This window comes from Lonchura striata, chromosome 2 (genome assembly GCF_046129695.1).
Source record: "Lonchura striata isolate bLonStr1 chromosome 2, bLonStr1.mat, whole genome shotgun sequence".
Classification (NCBI taxonomy): domain Eukaryota; kingdom Metazoa; phylum Chordata; class Aves; order Passeriformes; family Estrildidae; genus Lonchura; species Lonchura striata.
The window spans coordinates 19,453,718-19,472,133 of record NC_134604.1 but is presented as its reverse complement, the minus strand read 5'-3'; the positions used below and the strand labels follow the sequence as shown (position 1 = coordinate 19,472,133).

At 38.4% G+C, this 18,416-nt stretch overlaps 1 protein-coding gene across 7 annotated transcripts in view; it reads right to left on the bottom strand.

Moving 5' to 3' along the window:
• Positions 1-750: 750 nt before the first annotated feature.
• SYNJ1 (synaptojanin 1) overlaps positions 751-18,416 on the bottom strand; it is a 50,068-nt gene continuing 32,402 nt past the window's right edge. For 3 of the 7 annotated variants that reach the window (XM_021548563.3, XM_021548565.3, XM_021548564.3), the window contains 12 exons: positions 18,071-18,286; positions 17,334-17,412; positions 16,193-16,355; positions 15,382-15,588; positions 14,615-14,743; positions 14,008-14,046; positions 10,954-11,001; positions 9,425-9,463; positions 9,292-9,332; positions 7,043-7,151; positions 5,925-6,136; positions 751-2,852 (listed from right to left, as the gene is read on the bottom strand). In XM_021548563.3, the coding sequence (XP_021404238.1) occupies positions 2,001-2,852; positions 5,925-6,136; positions 7,043-7,151; positions 9,292-9,332; positions 9,425-9,463; positions 10,954-11,001; positions 14,008-14,046; positions 14,615-14,743; positions 15,382-15,588; positions 16,193-16,355; positions 17,334-17,412; positions 18,071-18,286 (2,134 nt within the window). In that variant the 3' untranslated portion in view covers positions 751-2,000. Of the gene's footprint in view, positions 2,853-4,308; positions 4,333-5,924; positions 6,137-7,042; positions 7,152-9,291; positions 9,333-9,424; positions 9,464-10,953; positions 11,002-14,007; positions 14,047-14,614; positions 14,744-15,381; positions 15,589-16,192; positions 16,356-17,333; positions 17,413-18,070; positions 18,287-18,416 lie in introns of all 7 variants that reach the window. The other 4 variants (XM_021548567.2, XM_021548570.2, XM_021548569.2 and 1 more) reach the window with 3 other exon arrangements.

Below are 18,416 nucleotides of genomic sequence, written 5' to 3'. Positions count from 1 at the left end.
AAAGCCCGGAAGAGAAAGAGGGAGTGGGGAGGTTGGACATGTAGAATGGAAAATTTATGGATCAAAAGGACTATGCAGAAAATACCAGATAAAAACTCAATATATGCACTGGAAATTCCCTACTAAAGGGAAAGATTTAACAAGACTAGAAATATGGACTAATTAGCCTAAGAAGTGAGAAATCAATAACCAATAAATGACAGAATACTAATTAATTAAAGGTAATTATGTAATCTAGAACCAATTAATGTTAATATCTTTGTTTCCTAAAAATGTATAAGTAAGTGAAAAATTTGGGTATCAGTGTCTGTGTGGAGGCTGGAATTTTGTCAGCCATACAGCCCCTAGCTAAGAATAAAGGAACACCTAACTGACAGTAAAAAGATGGTTGTAGAGGGTTTTATTTATCCTGACGATTTAGGAGGATTTGGTAACACAGGGGCACAGAGAGAGAATGACCATCCAGCAGGAATATTTCAGACATACCTGGATGTCCCAGGGGGATACAACCATGGGCAGGTGAGCGGGAACACCGGGACAGGGAACATGGAGAGTCCAGGGACACGTGAGGAGTGGGTCTCACCTCCATCCTCAGTGTTTTCAGAGCCTCTGCTGTTGCTCATTGCTCCTGTCAACACACGGCAGGGCCTTACAACTCACATATATACATATGTATATAGACCCTGAAATTTTGGAGCATTCCCTGTGGTCCCCACAGTCCTGTGAAGTGCAGAGGAGCCGCACGCTAGGTATAGTTCAGACAGACAGTTTTTAATCACTGCAATTAAATATTCGACAATATACTTATGTGACTCCCACTAGCAAAAGTTCCCCCCTGAATTTGGTTTGCTGATGTAAGAATATACCAAAACATCAACCACACAGAGGTTTGCAGCAACAGCGTAAAAAGAGGTAACACACACTAAAGCACAAGTAGTACCACTGCTGTCCAAATGTACAACTTGAATGACCTGAACAGAAAAAAGCACAATAGAAAACTCACTATCACTCCTCTAGGCAGCTGCAGCTCGTGGCTAACCAGGGGCTGTCCGAAGGAATAGTGGATTATTTCATGGAGCATGTTGTGAGAGCATGTGATGATTTAAAAAGCATGCTGCCCTGGGATATTTCACTACTCTAAATATAATCCAAGTGTGTTGTTTTACCCTCTGGCTGGCAGACTGCATGGTCTAAAACTGGTAAATACTGCTTTGTATCTCAAAAGCCAAGGGGACTTTTTTCCAGAGGTTGAGGAAAAGCTTGCTGTATCAACTGTTTCCAATTTGTGGAAAAAAAAAAAGTATAGTTAAAATCGTAATGAATAAATGGATGACATGGAACAATTATTCTGAATTAGTGCTAGTGAGTGTATGTCACAATCGGATTTAATAACTGAAATATACTGACACAGGAGATTAATTGAATGTATTAATATGCAAAATTTTGTTTCTATTTTGAAAGTAAACTATTTTTGTTGTGCCTTGAATTCAAATGTAGGCCTTACAAATACCCATAGCCTCTGTTATGAATGAAACAGCTTCTAAACAATACTTGTCAACATTCAAATCTCCATAAACTTTGGCAGCTCTTTGGTAAATACTTACAAATATCAACTAACAAAACAGTCAAAAGGGAGGGGGGAGGCTACCAGCAGGGAGCCTCTTCTTGTGAAATTCCACAAAGGGGAACAGAAATGAAAGAGCTCCCTAAGTAAAATCTGTGTCCAGGATTGATAAATTTTCGTGAGACAGTAGCTCACCCTTCTTCTCTTTTTGTCTATTCAAATACTATTACATTGAGATTTTAATAAACTTCAGACCATTTTTGTGCTCTACCATATATACACATTCAAAATTTATACACAAGTTCAAGTGGCTGTTTATGAGCAGAGTTACGTTTCAGTGCATTTAACAATTATTGCATACAGAATAATCTCAAATGCCCAATTATTCTACTGGATAAATGTAGCAACAAATATAACCTTCTGTATCTCTGACCATCTATCTTTCTGTAAAATCATGAGTTGGTGACACCTTGGGCGCTGGGGAGGGAAAGGGATCTGCAGGGGACCTGTTGCTGGTTGCTCTGGATGGCACAGGGAGTGCAGGTGGCTTTCTTGCTGGCATTGTACAGAAGCAATCAGTAGAACTTTTATTCCAGTCACTGTCAAATTTAAAGTCTAAACAAAGGAAAGTCTTTTGTTCAGCTCCCAGCAAACCTGGGCATCCAGCTGATTTCCCGGAGCCGAGCTGGTTAAAATCCAAAACACCGGCAGATGGCTTTAGCTTCGTGTTAAAGTTCTCATCCGCATCAAACGTCACCCACCCTTTGAGCTGTACGTTTTCTACCTCGAGAGATCTATTTCGCGAGCAAAATGTATTTTCAGCTGCATCCACAGGAAATAGAGGCTTGCTTGTTTTACAGCTGGGTGGGGGCAGAGGAAGGAATGGCTGGGAAGCAGCAGGTCCTACCAGTACCTGTGAGGTTATCCTGGCCTCCCGGGTTTCCGTCCTAAATGGATTCCCAGCATTAGGAGTTCTTTCAGTGAATGGATTTGAGCAATTCAGCCCAGTAATAAATGGATTTGGAGAGCTGTGCTGATGTTCCTGGGATGAGTGAAAGGTTGGAATAGGAGGCATTGCTGGCATGCAATTGACAGTATTCAAATTATCCACATTTCTTTGCCTTGCTGAAGGCAACTGTATCAACTCCTTTTGGTTTAAGGTTGGAGCGGGTGATGTTCGGACAGATGTCTGCAACTTGGACACGAGCAGCTGAAATGACAGGTCTTCAAAAGGATCACTGCTGAGCTGGGGTTCAGGGTTAGTGCCGTATGTCCCGTTGGGATTCAGCTGCAAAGAGAACAACATGCTCAGGAATCATGCAGCTGGTTCCAGGTTACTCCTACTGCCCTCCTTCTCACTCCTCAGCTGAAACTTCAACCCAGTTTTGTTTCAACTAGAATGGAAACAACAGCCTGAACTCCCGGTCTAAAGAAAAGCCTGTAAGTTGTTAAACACCACTCCCCCCTTCTTGGTGGTTAATGCTGCTGGAACCTATTTCCTGCAGATCCCAGTCCCAGCAAAAAACACTAAATGAACTTTGGATAAGAAAATGTTTGAGAAATACGACTGTATTCTAAGCAAGGGATCACCCCGCACAACTGTGAAGTGAAAAGCTCCAGGTTACACTGTTTGGGAGTTTGTGGTACTGATGTTACAAGCAACATTAAAGCACCACAATGAAAGAAAACATTAGTGTTATTACTATATGCAGTCAGACGTTTCTGTGCAGACAAGCATCTGTAAGCATCTCCAGTACTTCCGGGCATGAAAAGGGACAATCACCATTTCATAATTAAAATAACAAGTTATCCTTGGAGAAGACTGTTCTGGTTTTATACACTGCTTCAAATAACAGTGCAAGGTATTTTTTACCTTGTACAAGCTGTGCAGAAAGGTGGAATATCTACTTTGTTCAGTATGCACACTGACAGAACAGAGTTTGGAGCTTCCCCTTATCAAATGAGTTAAGCTTAAGTTAAAACCGCTTCTAAGAGTTCAAATGTCACAAAAATATTTTATTATTTTAACAGATAAATGTAATATACCAATTGAATTGACTGTCTATAATTGAAGTTTCTTGCAGAATAATATTAAAACAAAGGCATTCAGTAACTTAGGAAAAAATGTGAAAAATTGAACTGTAGAAGGAATAGAAATCAAATGCAGCCTGGCAACAGCTGGTTAAATCCTGTGGTCATTTGAAAGTACAAGATCCCAAAGAAACTATGAATCCAAATTGCTCCTTATTCTAAGTAAAAACTTGCTTTGAGTAATTCTGGAACCAAACATTTTTAAAATTGTAACGGTTTGTTTTACTTTGGGTCACAGTAAGTTCTCTATTCCTTGAGAAATGTGATATGTGGTGCTTATTTTGAAAAAGAATTTGTCAGTGCAATAGCATCAGGATTTATTTGCATCAAAGAGAACATTTACTGCCAACACTGATCTTTTTTCCCCAAACAGACTGAGAGCAGGTGGCTCACCAGTGACTAAGCAATATAGATGAGCGCCCAATTGTTTCAAAAGATGATGGTGCAAAATAGTTGCTCTGGGCCTAATAAAATCAGTCTAATTTTAAAATGCACTATGAAAGGAAAAAGCAAACTGTGATATGACAGTCAATCCATGAATGCAGACAGGTGGTTTTTAACAGGGATGGAACTGCAAATTTATGAAAACAACATTCATACATCTCTTCTGCTCAGAAAGATGGAGACCACATACAAGATTGGTAAATAGATACCTGTTACCCTGATGGTTGCTCCTGCTTGTGAAAGAGAAAAAGATATCAGAGGAAGGAAAATTAGGAAGAAAATCCAAGTAACAAAGCAACCTCCTGTTAAAAATATTTTCAGAAGTTTTCACAAAGCCGTTTTTTTTTGAGCTGTGAATACAAGTATTTACTACACACTACACTAAATTTTCAATTTCTGTTGTCTTCTACTGTAAGCGTGACCATTAAGAGTCATAAAAAAGACAACTCAAGTCCATTCTAATGATATTTCCACACAGATACCCATTGTGCAGCTGATTGTGCTACTTTTTGGAGACAAATTATAACAATCTGAGCGTGGATGGTCTAATTCTAGTCATCTATTAACATGAAAAGCCCCATAAGCTCTCATTCTGGGAACTATGTTGGTATTATCCCTCACCTATAGTAATAGTTTTGCAAGCTGAAAAAAACCATAACGCTTCTCATTCTGTGGAACTCTAGAAATCTCCCTTCTTTACAATAAAGAAGATCTATTTACAATAACTAATTCTCTTTTTAAATGTATGGATTGCATAGAGTCCTGAATATTCACATTGTACTGTGTGAATGATTATTTTTATAAGAACAAATTTAGTTTCTTCAATATCATAATCAAGATTTGCATAGAAGGATGGGCTTGGAATTCACTACCTCTCAAAAGACCTTGTACTTCTTTAAAGACTGTTCCTCAGAAAACTGTACTTTTTGGTCTAAGTTTCCAAGATGAAAAGCAGTTCACAGGCAAAGAAAGAAGTTCAGGAGAAAGAAAGGAAAAGCATTTCAAGATTTTTTCAGTTTGAATTCAGAAATCAGCTCACTGAAGACTGAATTTGGCTGCTTCACTGTGGTACAAAATAAGTATTAACTATTGTAGCAAAAAAGGGCTTCAGATACAGGCATAAGAAAAAAACCTGAGCAGCACTGAAAACCTGCTTCTGCATTTTTAAGCAGTAGTAAGGAACTGTGGCTTTTCCTAGAAAAGGTTGGTATTTTTTTATCGTAACAATCTAAAAGATCCCAGAGAACAGAATGTTAATGTTACTGTATGAAAACTCCAAATTACATGGATAGGTTTCTGTATTTTAACTGACACTGGGAAATGAGGAGAATTCTATTTCTCTTAAGTATTTATTAATATATTGATTTAATCTATTAACTTATTTACCAATATCATCTCCTTTCAATGAATGATCACCAACATAAAGCACCACATCATGCAACAACTATTTAAAACCTGTGCTAGCTACTTACTATACAGCTTGTCATGCACGTATCATCATCAAATCTGATTTCTTACACTGAGTGGCTTTCCATACAAAGTTGCCAAATGGCAACAGATTTTAAGACTGAGCTGTCCATTAACTATAAGGACATTATAATAAATGCTAAATTCAATGTTTAGTATTTAAGATGTTAGTTATTCATGGACAATACAAAAGCAATTATTATTCCCCTAGAGCCCTGTGACCATTGAATCCAATCTTTGAAGCCTTATTTTTGTTTCTGTGCTTGCTTTAAGGGTTTCTCAAAAGCCTGCAGCATCCATTACAAGCTGTGTTAATTTACATAGTGAAAGAAGGTACCTAGAGGGTTTTTTTACTTACTTGCTGCTGGGAGGGAGCAGGTTCAGAAGGCAAACTGTGAGATGAGCGGCTACGAGGTGGTGGCTGGGGGGGCTCCAGGCTTTCTGGGGCACTTGCCTGAGATGGATGAGATGCCACAGGGATCAGGGACTCTTGCATCCTTAGCACAGGAGTGCTGGGCTGAGCAGGTCCAGCAGCCTGAGGCTTCAGTGGTTCAGGAAGCAACAGTGAGCCTGGAAGTACATTTGCCATGATTTTCATGGTAAAGAATTGTAACAAATCTTAGGGATGGCAGTATGGGGAAGCACCAGAGAGAACTACAGAGAAGGGGCTGTAAGAACAGCAGGTGTTCATGGCAATGGGATGGAAATCATCAAAAGCTCAGCAGATCTCCATTAAAAATTGTTACTTAAGTTTAAGCTGACAGAGGGCAGGGTTAGATGGGATATCAGGAATTCTTTCCTGTGAGGGTGGGGAGGCCCTGGCACAAGATTCCCAGAGAAGCTGTGCCTGCCTCTGAATCCCTGGAAGTGTCCAAGGCCAGGCTGGATGGGGCCTGGTGGAAGGTGGCCTTACCCATAGGCAGGGCTTGGAATGAAATAATCTCCAAGGTCCCTTCCAACACAAACCGTACTGTGATTTTACACAAAACACAAACCAGGTCACTCTAAAATGTACTTCAGTTATATTGACAAGTATTTTGGAAGTCACTATTATAAAATGTATATTATATGTACAAAGATAAAGGGATTTTTTAAACTGTACATTTAGGAAGTTTCTTTGAGGGTCAGACATAAATGCTATTCCAAATCTCACGATTACAGAAGTACCAATGCATAGAGTTCCGGTGATCAATAGCCAGAATGGGACACACCAGCGTGCTCAGACCAAACACTGCAATCTTTGCACAGTTTATCTGATACCATGAAATCTATGGGTCAAGAGTTCATGTGATCTTGTGATTAGCACCTAAAAACGCAATACTTGTGGATGCTTAACACAAACTGCCAAATGCTATTAGATCCAAGAATCTTAATTCCTAGTGAAAAGTGGAGACATTGGTTGAAAACAAAGCACTCATACCATGGTATGCTTGACTGAATAGTGACATTCCTGTTTAACTTGTAAGGGAAACTTACCCCTTGGTGGTTCAGTTGGCTTGGTCTGAGTCTCAGGTGCTGGTCTTGCCCCCGAGGGACGGACATGGCTTTGTGGGGCACTGATAACTCCAGCTCGAGGAGGAACAGTCTGACAGGAAAGTTGGTAAAAAGGAAGTATTTTAGTTCAACTTTGGATCTGCAGTCATCTACTGCTAAATGATTCAGAATAATTAGGATTCTGTGAAAAATAAATTCTTTGGTAACAGCTGCTCAACTGATTTTTTATGCACATGCAAGAACAAAGAATATATTTTGAAAACATGATGATGGTTTGATTCAAATCAAAGGGTTTTCACAATGCTTTTCAACCTTATATAAATATTTACCTGGGCAACAATGCTAGAAACAGTTATTGTTTTGCTAGTATTAATAAGATAATTTACCTAAGTCCATGAACTGTAAGCAACAAAACCAACAAGAGCAACTACTTTATTTGGAGGTCTCCTGTTTCTCAACAAATAGTATTAAAGAAACACACATTCTGTGTCATCTGAAGGCTGAAGTCTTCCTGAAGTTGATGGAACAGAAGTTAATATTCTGGGAATGCGAATTCAAAAGTCTACATCAGTATTTAAAGGCACATAGGAAGCTATTCCAGATTACATCTGAAGCAGAGTAAATTACAAACAACACAGTGAAAGCTGAATAAAAGGCCCTGGGATAAAAATGCCAGATATCAGGGTAAAAAGGACTATGAGACAGGAAGGATTGTGAGACAAGTCTGTAAAATTTGTTTCCTGCAAAATGTTGTGTACCAGAGGACATTCTAGAAATGGTTTTCAGAGCAAAATCCATGACACAACTGTACTCAAAAATTAATTAGAAACAAACAAAGAAACCTCACCACTATAAAAAAATAGTGTAATTCTTGATCTTAGTTTTACTAGGTATGTCCCTGGCTTTGTATATCATGGGATTCCTTATGCTTGGCTGGGTCCATTTACCAATGTTCTGAACTCTTTCAGCCACCTGACCCCATAAATTCCTGTCTCAATTTCTGAATTCCCAATCTGATCTGAGATTGCCAAGATGCATTTTGTTATTTCTTTGAATATTCTGATAGTAGGCAGGAGGATGATTGGGTTATACACCAAAATGTATTTTTAAAAAATAAAAATATACCAAAAGGGAGCAGAAAAGAAAGTGTAAACCAGCTCTCAGGATCCCTCAGTGGGAAGCAGCACCCACTGTAGCTACTGTCCCTGGTCCTGAAATATTTGAAATTAAATCAAAAAATGACCCGAGACAAAGGCAAGCACACAGTGAAAAATGAATACATTCTTTCCTATATGTACCAGTTTTTCTTTATCCAAATTTTAGAAGAGGCCATTTTACATTTCCATAATAATTTAAAAAAAGAGCTAAGATCATGAATTGTTCACTGTGAGAATCAATCTCTTTGAGAAAAATGTATTGGTAAAATTTATTTCAATGGAGACTTTCAACAGCAGTTCTCAGCAGTTCCAATAGCAGAATATGCTGCAAAGTCAAAGAATAATCAACAGACAATGCCATTACTCAGTAATTCTTTAAGAAGACCTGTAGCTATTAAAACACTTTCCTCTTCCTTCACGCAAGGCTCCTACTTGCTACTGTTAAGAAAAAAACATAGGGAGATATAGTTTGGAGTGAAGCATTTGAATGCCCATAAATCCCTTCATTCCCTTCCTTCAGTTCAGTTCCACAAATAAAGGAATGAAACACAGTACTAATATTTGCTGGAACAGTTGACCCTTATGAAGACCCTTATGAAAATTAGTCTTTAAAAGGTACAAAACTCCATAACATATCAAGTAATCATAAGCTGTCAATTGCACATGTAATCCATTAATGCTCTGTAAGCAATTAACTGCTGTCACAATTTATGTTCCAGTAGAGAAGACAATGCATTTTATCACATCAGATAAGTAAGGACATATAATAAAAAGAGTAACTTTGCAGTTATTTGAAAGGAGATGTAAAATGTGTATTTGGGAGCCTATTATGTGATTGCAGAGTGCAAAACAATCAAGTCATATCCAATCTGAACATATATGGTGGCTCCCCCCACCCTCCATCCCCTAGTATTTTTAGTCAACAGACAAAATTTGTTGAGATAATTGACTCGCAGAAACTGTAAACTGGCCAGTCAACTATGCATATTTCTTAAATCTGTTATGACTAACAGAAATCTTGATGTAATAAAGAGCAGACACTTAGCAGGAAAATTATCTTAAAACAATACCTACCGGTCTGGTTGTACCCGCTGAATGTGGAGGCTGGTTACGAACTGTAACAGATATTAGAGATTTCTGACTTAGCACTTATTTAAAAATCAACTTCTGGCTGTATTATAATTAGTACAAAGCATGTATCTATTACCTATGTTATCTTTTCTTTGTGTTCCAGGGCTTTTTTGTGCTTTGAAGCATAGAAAAGAAATAGATTATCTGTGTTAGATAAGCCACAAATGGGTAGTAGATGGCGATGTTACATTACTACTTCTGAAAATGGAAGCAAGGAGATCCCAGTGATTTTTTCAAAATTTATTACATATCCACCTGCTGTCACTAACACACTCCTATCCCACAGCACACATGAAGTAATTTGAACCTTTTATTACAGATTATTTAAATCACATCCTATTTGTTGCAAGCTAAAGACACCCACTTGTACCTTGTGTTCTCAATTGTGTTGGAAGCTGTTTTGTTTTGTGCTATATTCTGTAGATGTTCTACCAGCAGTGGTTAAAACAAGAAAGCTGATGTAAAAGTTCCTGACCTCACTTTCTGTGTTTATGGGATACATGTGTTAGAGCACCAGCTTCACCACAGCCACGCTGATGGTAACCTGTAGATGCAACATTCAAACTGGGTAGTGGAAGAGATGAAAAAAATACCTTTAGTTCAGATAAGCACACAATTTCTAGGCAGGGAGGTTTAGGCTTCTGGCTTGAGTTTCTGCTGCTTATTTCCCAGGAAGGCAAAGTCACCATGTCAGTCACAATAAGTGGAGGGAACTCTGCGGTGCATCACACAGTTTATCAAATCACTTGCAGCTATCAGACTACCCTGGAGCCAGTCAGAATGGGTTTCTATGTATGCTCTCAGTGAAGCAGCTCCCACCCTGAACAACCTGGTGCCAATTTACCCTCCTTGCAGCAGGAAACTGGTGTGGATAACCACCAAAGGTGCCTCCTGACCTCAAATACTCTGTGCATAGAGTGATTTTACCACTTTAGAAAAATGAATCAGCAATGCAGCCAAAATTAATTGTAGCATACAGGAGGAAACCCTGCCAGTGACTCTACTAGGACTTGTATTGCTATTTGCTGTGAAGGACACATTCCTGAGAGACAAGGAAGGGACCCAAGCCCATGACTCTGCTGGCATAACTAAAGGAGGACCCATCCAGCAGTAATCCCATGTACTCCAACCAGAATGGTGCAAGAAAAATGCTCCTCATAACTGTGTGTTACACACAGCTGGCTATCAGAACCAAAATACCTACACTGTGTTCTTTAGAAAGAGGCAAAATATTAAATTATAGACCAAATTGTTTAAATGGAAGTTTCTCTCCCCAGAATATATGAACATACATAGTCCTTTATGAAAAGTCAGGCTCCCTAAATTCCTAATTTAGTTAAAGGTATAATGGTCACTCTGAAGCATTTTTGATTAGAGCTCTCTAAGTTTTCACTTAGCTTTTCATAAATGCCTTCTGTAACAATTCCCACCAGCATTGAAAACCAGGAAGCAACCTGGCTGGGTGAAAGCTATGCTAAATAAAAGAAGAAAGATCCTACATGATAAACACATTAATGAAATCATCCTTAGTATCACAAGAGCAGTAATATTACTCAGATGTTAAATTAGAAATCCAGTTCTAGAATACAAAAATTGTTATGTTACCTTCTACTTCTCTCCTAGCTACCCCAGGACTGGGAGGAGCTCCAAGACCTTTTCAGAGAAAGAAGAGAAGCTGTACATAGCATGAGAAAAGCAGTAGATTGAGAAAGAAAAACCAGGAAGAACACTGCCTCAGGACAGCTTTACACAATTCAACTCTGGTCTAAATAGATTTACAGTCACCTGTAGGAAATAACTGTTCGTAGCAGCATGGAGAACCAGACTGGTGTGAATTACAAATCATCAAGTACATTCATGTTTAATATAATCTGTTATTTTAATTTTACATTACAGTTGAAAGTGAATTTAATTCCTTCAAAATGTTCGCTCTCCACAAACATTTGGCTATCCAGTGTGATCTGACATGCTGGTCTTGAACCTCTCATGAGCAGAGCACAGACCTGTGCTCAAACACTGGGGAATAAATGTTACACCCTGCAACAATAAGCCTGATCCCTGTCATTCAGAACACTGAGTAGTCTGTTTCTGGTACATCTGAATAAGAAATGTGATGAAAGCAATACTTCCCACTTCATATAATGTATTGTTGTATCCTGAAGAACTGTATTACTAAGTTGCCTCTATACACCACTGTGCACTTGGGACAGCTGTACCAATTGGTTTAACAGTTCAGATTGAGAGAAAGAAGATTTTCAATCATGCATCACCATGCTGAATTACTTAATTTCTGCAATATCATCAAGCATGTACTGGGTTCCTAAAACTGCATGGCAAAAACACGACAGGACATAGATGTGATGGAAATACTGAAGGCATCCCTTAGCTATGACACAGCCTCTTGTGCTTTCTCACCATGTGCCCATGTGTGAGATCTGCCCAGGCACTCTCTGTGGTGTGTGAGTTCTGTCACAGGGTGGGCAGAGTGAAGGCTGCACATGAGGCTGAAATGGGACTGTCTTCAGCGTTGGCTGAACATCTGTTCCAAAGATGCTAAACCCTAGCATGTGGTATCTGTTCTAGCTGAGACCCAGGCTCTGCCAATTTCCATCACAAGCTTCTGACTGAGAATGACTCTGTAAGAGGAGAAGCAGTGAAACTGCACAGGAGTAGGGCACTGCCTGACAACATTCCATTGCTCTTGTTTTATGCAGGAGGAGGACTAAAGCCAGCTCCTTCCAGCAGAAGGGAGACACAGGCACACATTCCTACATCGGGGCACCAGACAGGGGGAGCAAGATCTCTGGGCACGATGATTTGGAAAGTTAACAAACGTTCACTACAAGGGAGAGAAACACAGAGGGTAAACACCTGAGATTTCACTTACTCATAATACTCTTCAATAGTGAGAAAGCAAAATTATCCTGCTGTGATAATGCTGTCTCAAAGGGCAGCATGGGAATATTTTCATCTTAGGGGCAATGAAAAACAGTTTAAACCAATGATAAAAGCCTTGGCTGCAACAATCAGGAAAACTCTAACTACTAGTATTAAAGGAAAAATCCCCACAAGTATTGTTTATTAACTTAAATTGACAATTAGAAGCATTTACAGTTTTTAATGTTCTCTGAAAATTTAATCTGTAATGTATTAAAAAATATTGGGTAAACAGAGTGCAACATTTTAATTTTTAACTATAAACAACTGGGGCTTATTTTTTTGTATTAGCATACAGAAGGTCTACACTTTGTAAAGCCCTGCAATGAGTGCAGAGCCTTGTTCGCCTGAATTCTGAGTTACTTCTGATATAAAATATGACCAAACTAAAACACTTAGATGCCCAAATTCTTCTCTCATCTTCAAAGCATACTGAGCCATTCGAAAAAATGCCATGGGGATTGAATGGACTGAAGCACTGGCGGGAAAAAAGGTCAAAACGTGTGAGGAAAAAAGTAACATTTAAAAGGCACAGCATTTTAAAGACTTGATTAATGTCCCTTTGTATGTGCTATGGAACTCTAAACCCAAAGTTTGATCCACTTACACACTATACAGGGATATTTCCACAGAGCTTTAAGAGCCTTCCTCCTAGGGAAGAGAAACAGGTGCCCTTTCCCCACAGAAGTAACCCATAAGGACATTTATTTTGGTTCCAACCCTGTGCTAACTTGCTTGGAGCTGAGCTCAGATGCTCGTGAAAAGCAGTCTTTATGCTTACACATGTACACCATGAGTACAAAATGGAGAGCAGCAAAAAGTGAAGATCTTTTGGTTGGAATAATACATGAAAAAATATACTACAGTCTCAAATGTTTGCATAAAAAGCAAGTTTTATGCAAGTTACAACTCTATGGAAAGCTATGCTGGGAAAGATGATAAAAGAAGACAACTGACTAGTCTTTGCACAATTGAGACGAACTAGGCAAACAGGATCGTGTCAGTGCACAGAAAACTACACAGGACTGAAGAACAATGAATTAAATCTCACCTATGTTGAATGTGTTCTATCAACTGTTTCCTAAAGCTTCTGCATTTTAACTCATCTGAAATATTACACGTTGGGCATAAAAACTTCCTTATCTCACCAGTATCTAAGAGCCAAGTACATTTTTGCCTGACACCAAAGTTAGCTGATAGTTACAGACTATTTAAAATAGTTTATGTATTTTCTGAGATTACTCAAAACTTTCAAAGCATTTTGTCAAAAATCCCCCTTTCCTACCAACTGAGGGGGAGCTAGTGGCCTGGAAGTGCCACTAGCAATTCTCACTCTCTCTCAGGTATTGATGAGCTGATTTAAGTCCAAGCAGGACAGCAAAATGTGGGCCAGAGAAGGAGAAAGACTACTTTGAAGAAGCACTTCACAGAAAAGTTAGCTGAATGTATTCACCCAGGACAAAGTAATAAAAATCTGGAACAACCTTCATCTCTGACTTTAAAATACCAACTTCCTGGAGAAATACTATTTCACAAAAAAGTCAAACATAGTTCAGAGGGGGAAGAAAGAAATGACAGTAACATTCATGAATTATCCAGTTATATAACTTTGAGAATTGCCCATTTTTACACCTTCGGAAATCATCATGTTAAGTATTGTCACAACAGATCCCACGGCAATTTTGCTATGCAGTCATATTCAAAAACAATTAAAATCATTACCTCCAAATTCTTTTCTAGCAGGTGCAGGACTCTTACCGCCTGACAGTATTTAAGAAATGAATGCAGCAATAATGAAAAATATCAGTGCAATAGGAGGGAAGAAAAAGAATGAGAAAGTTAAAAATCACAAGGGTCAGTTTGTTATTAACTATGTTGCCCAAATGCTTCTGAACATCCAGTTTCTCTTAGTGCTCAATTGTTCACATTGTTAGATGATCAAAATGAAGTCTACATTAAAAACTTGGACATGATAAAACACATATATACTGATGCCAAAATTAAAGCAATAGCAATGAACCAATGAATGCACAACTTTATTTCTATTTTATTTTAAAATAGATGCTATAAAAAATGAAAACGTTGAGTAAACATTGCTGTAAAATGTCACATTTTTAAAAATGTGAAAATAAGTTTTTATAAAATCATGCATTAATAATATTTAAACGGTAAAAATGCTGTTATTGCTTTTAAATATGCCAATTACACATTTCAATTAAAAGCCAGTGAGCCCAAAGTGTAATATGCAGTTTGTGTTTGCACTTTCAAGTCCATCTCACAGACTTGAAAACAAATATTCCCAAGCACCTGGAAAGGCCCCCCACATTACCTGAGGGCGGAGGTGGCCGCTGTGGAGGAGCGGGACGCGCAGGAGGAGCGATGGGCCGAGGGGGTGGAGGACGCTTTGGCTCCAAGCTCTGGGGAGGCTCCTTCTGCTGGGCACCAGGCTGGAATTCAGCTGAAGGGTATGACAGAAAGCAGTATAAAAATTAATATCTTCGACATTCTAAACCCAGCAAAGCTTTTCTAATAGCAAGGTTTTCTCACAGAGAGGACAGTCGAAACCCAGGCCTGGAAATAACGATCCGGAATTTTTTGAGAGAGGAAAGACAAGAGGAATGAACCAATGATGAAAAGAAGCAGATTTCCTAAATCAAAACTTTTGCCTCATATGTTTTAATAAATTTATGTTTTTCATTAAATCCTGAACAATCTTACCAATTGCAGCATTCCAAATTTCGATTTTGACTCTTACCTGTGAACTAAGTTCTCTGGAAAAAATGCTACCAAGGGAATTTTCAAGGCATTTGAGCGGTTAAAATAAACTCAATAAAAAGCTGTTCCAAGCACCATCATTGTGTTCACATGTTCACTTCATAATTTAAAAAAAGGCTGTGTTTAAACAGAAGTTTTCATATTGTGCTCCCAATTTACCAGTGCGTTGATTACAACTTATATCTTGGAGTTGACAGGCGTAGGGATTGCCAGGGGCTGTATTCTGAGAGTATGACTGAGGTGAACCAGGATTCCACAGACACCTTACAATAGAATTTGGGTGTGGCAGTTCTTGAGGCAGTGGAGCCGTGCAATACACACCCTGGGTGGAAACAGGTGGCCCAGGAGCTTTTCCTGAGGCTCGGCTGGGTCTCACCAGGAGCGTGGGTCCGTCCGACAGCGTTGGGGACTGGCAAGGACTGGAGCGCGGGGAAGAGCCTGGCGAGGTTCCCAGCCCCGAGCTCGATGTTGGATGTAGGTGCTGAGGAAGGATTTCTTCTACTTCAGCACTGTAGTCATCTATGTCTCCTAAAGAGCAACCCCCAGAGAAGAAAAGCACATAAAAGCTGACTCTGGGCATGAGATTTTGCGCAAGAAAAGCCCAAAGTTCCAACAAATTAGCTCAGCAACCAAAGCATGATTCTTGCATCCCAAAATTACACACGAAGAATATGTATGTATTTAAACCAGCTGAAAATATTTCAAATGCTAATATATACTATAGATATATATTAAAGGTAATTATAACAGTGTGGCAATTGTTCTTAATTTAAGAAACAATTAGCTTTATAGGTTATTTCCTTGGTTTGCAATATGGCAAGCTTCACTTGCTCTTCAGAAGGCTGGGCAGGGGATTTCAAGGTATTTGTTATTTGTAATACCTTCTACTTGCTGAAGGTGGAGTGTTCCAAAAAAAGGCTCAACATGGATGTGCTTTTGAAGAGTAAATTATCAATTTAGAATATATTTAAATGTAGACAAGAGTAAAGCAGATTGTCAAGATACTGTTGGAAATAATATGATTTCTAATCTGTTTTAGATGGGCATAAACATATTTATACATGCCTTAAATTAACCACATTATTTAGGACTGTAAGCATTTCAAAGTAAGGAACGCTTTATCTTAACAAACCTTCCATATCATAGTCTGCAGTAACCTCAGCATCTTCACAAAGCAAAGTGGAGCTTGTTGATGAAGGCAGCCCAATATTAATCTTCTCTAGATTCATTTCATCTTCCAAACTTCTGATCCAATCTGGATTTTTCAAGTTGATATTTATAATCCTTCCTTGTAGCTGAATTGCCAAAAAAGGTATGCACAAAACAGAAGTTCTTAAGAGTAGGAATATTTAAACTCACCATTTTAGATTTAAAAAGAAAAAAATAATTCCTGAAAATATCACAAATAAGGTTATAGGAATTTCTGTTACTAAACAAAAATAATTCTGATTTTCACTTCATTATGGTAACTACATTTATGTAACTTTAGCTGTTCATTACAACCATTTTTTTTTTTTTTTTGGTAGAAAAATTAGCAACTCATCTCCTATGGTTCTCCTTTTCATTTAATCAGGAAGCTTCTGGTTTTTTACTCTGAGAGAAACACTATTATTTTTGTAAAGACAAACAGACTTGCTTATAAACTACATGAACAAAGTAATTTTTAGAGGCTGGCACAGAGCAGGTCTCCATTCTGTAAACTGACATTCTACCCAGAGCCCCTTTCCTGCCAGTGACATCTCAGCAGATCCAAGGATCCATTAGTAAACATCACACACTCAATCTTCACAGCCACAGATTAGTGAACGTCCGAAGTTCAATTTTCACTAAGATAATGACCCCACAGAAGTCAATGCAAGCTGAAATTTTGACATTTTTCAGAGTTTGTAGTACAGAAGTGCTAAATTTTTAATAACTGCAGGCTATAAAGATTTTTAACTGGTTAATTCAAGAAACTAAACTCTGCTTTTTAAATCATGAAAGACCCCAAACCCCTCATTTGATGAAGATGCCTCTCAGCAGATCTTAATTTATTTTTAGGAGGAGTATTGTTAGAGAAATTAAGTTTAATAGTTCTTTTATATGGCTTTTGAAACTCAACATACAGTATGTGGCTATCAAAAGGAAGAAAAAAAAAAGATGCAACAGTCTAGTACAGAACAGAAAAAACTTCTAAGAATCAAAACCAAACAATAAATCCAACCCACTCAAGAAGACTTAAAAAAAGCTGGATTTTCTCTTGCTATACAGAGGTTCAGTCATTTTTATATTACCTCAATACCATTCAAATTCATAACATTCAGAGCAGAGCTTCCTTCCAAAAATGTTACCCACATCTTGTCTTCCACAAACCTGCAAAGTTCATTGGAAACAATAACCAGCAAAATACCACAATACTTAATAATACAATTGCTAGCCTAGTGCAAATGCAACATTCTTATTTTCAGTTCATTTAAAACCACTAACCTAATTCTAGAGTACAAAATTTGTCTAAAATTCCCAAAAATAAGAGTATCTGGAAAAATCGTATCTGAAAACTGAGACACACACACATATTTAAAATGAATTCTAAAGACATTTAAGTTGAAATTCAAGTGTTAAAAATTAAACAGATCATAAGTGAAAAGTTATTTCCTACCTAATGAAAATAACTTTACTCAGAAAATTGGTGGGGAACCATGTAGATGGATTTTGGACTCGCTCTAGCAAGTCCAAATCCAGACAGAACAAGGGGGGAAATGGCTTCCCATTGCCAGAAGGTAAGATAGGATAAGATGGGATACTGGGGAGAAATTCTTTCCTGTGAGGGTGGGGAGGCCCTGGCACAGGGTGCCCAGAAAAGCTGTGGCTGCCCATGGATCCCTGGAAGTGCCCAAGGACAGGCTGAAGGCAACATGGTCTTGTGGGAGGTGTCCTCATGGCAGCAAGTGGGACTGCATGATCCCTTTCAACCCAAACAATTCCATGATTCTATAAGCACAGATTAAAAGTAAGAAGTTTTTTTTTTCACCTTATAAGTATAACTTCGCCGTAGCTTGCAAATTTTTGAAGAAGATCATCAATCAAGTTATCATCAACATAGTTTTCTTCAGCTGAAGAACTTCTGATGGAGACCATCACAGTACCATCAGGTGGTCCTTGCATTGCAATCACCTCCTTATACACTTTTTGTCTCTCTTCTGCTTCAATTTCAAATATGTCAATGTCAATCAGTGCAACCACAGGCCTTGGAAAAAACAGACCAGAAAATCCTGTCAGCAGAGTATCTGAGCAACAAAATACACAACACGAGTATTAAATCTAAAATACACTGCACGAGTATTAAATCTTAGAAAGTAATGTATAAAATTAAACTG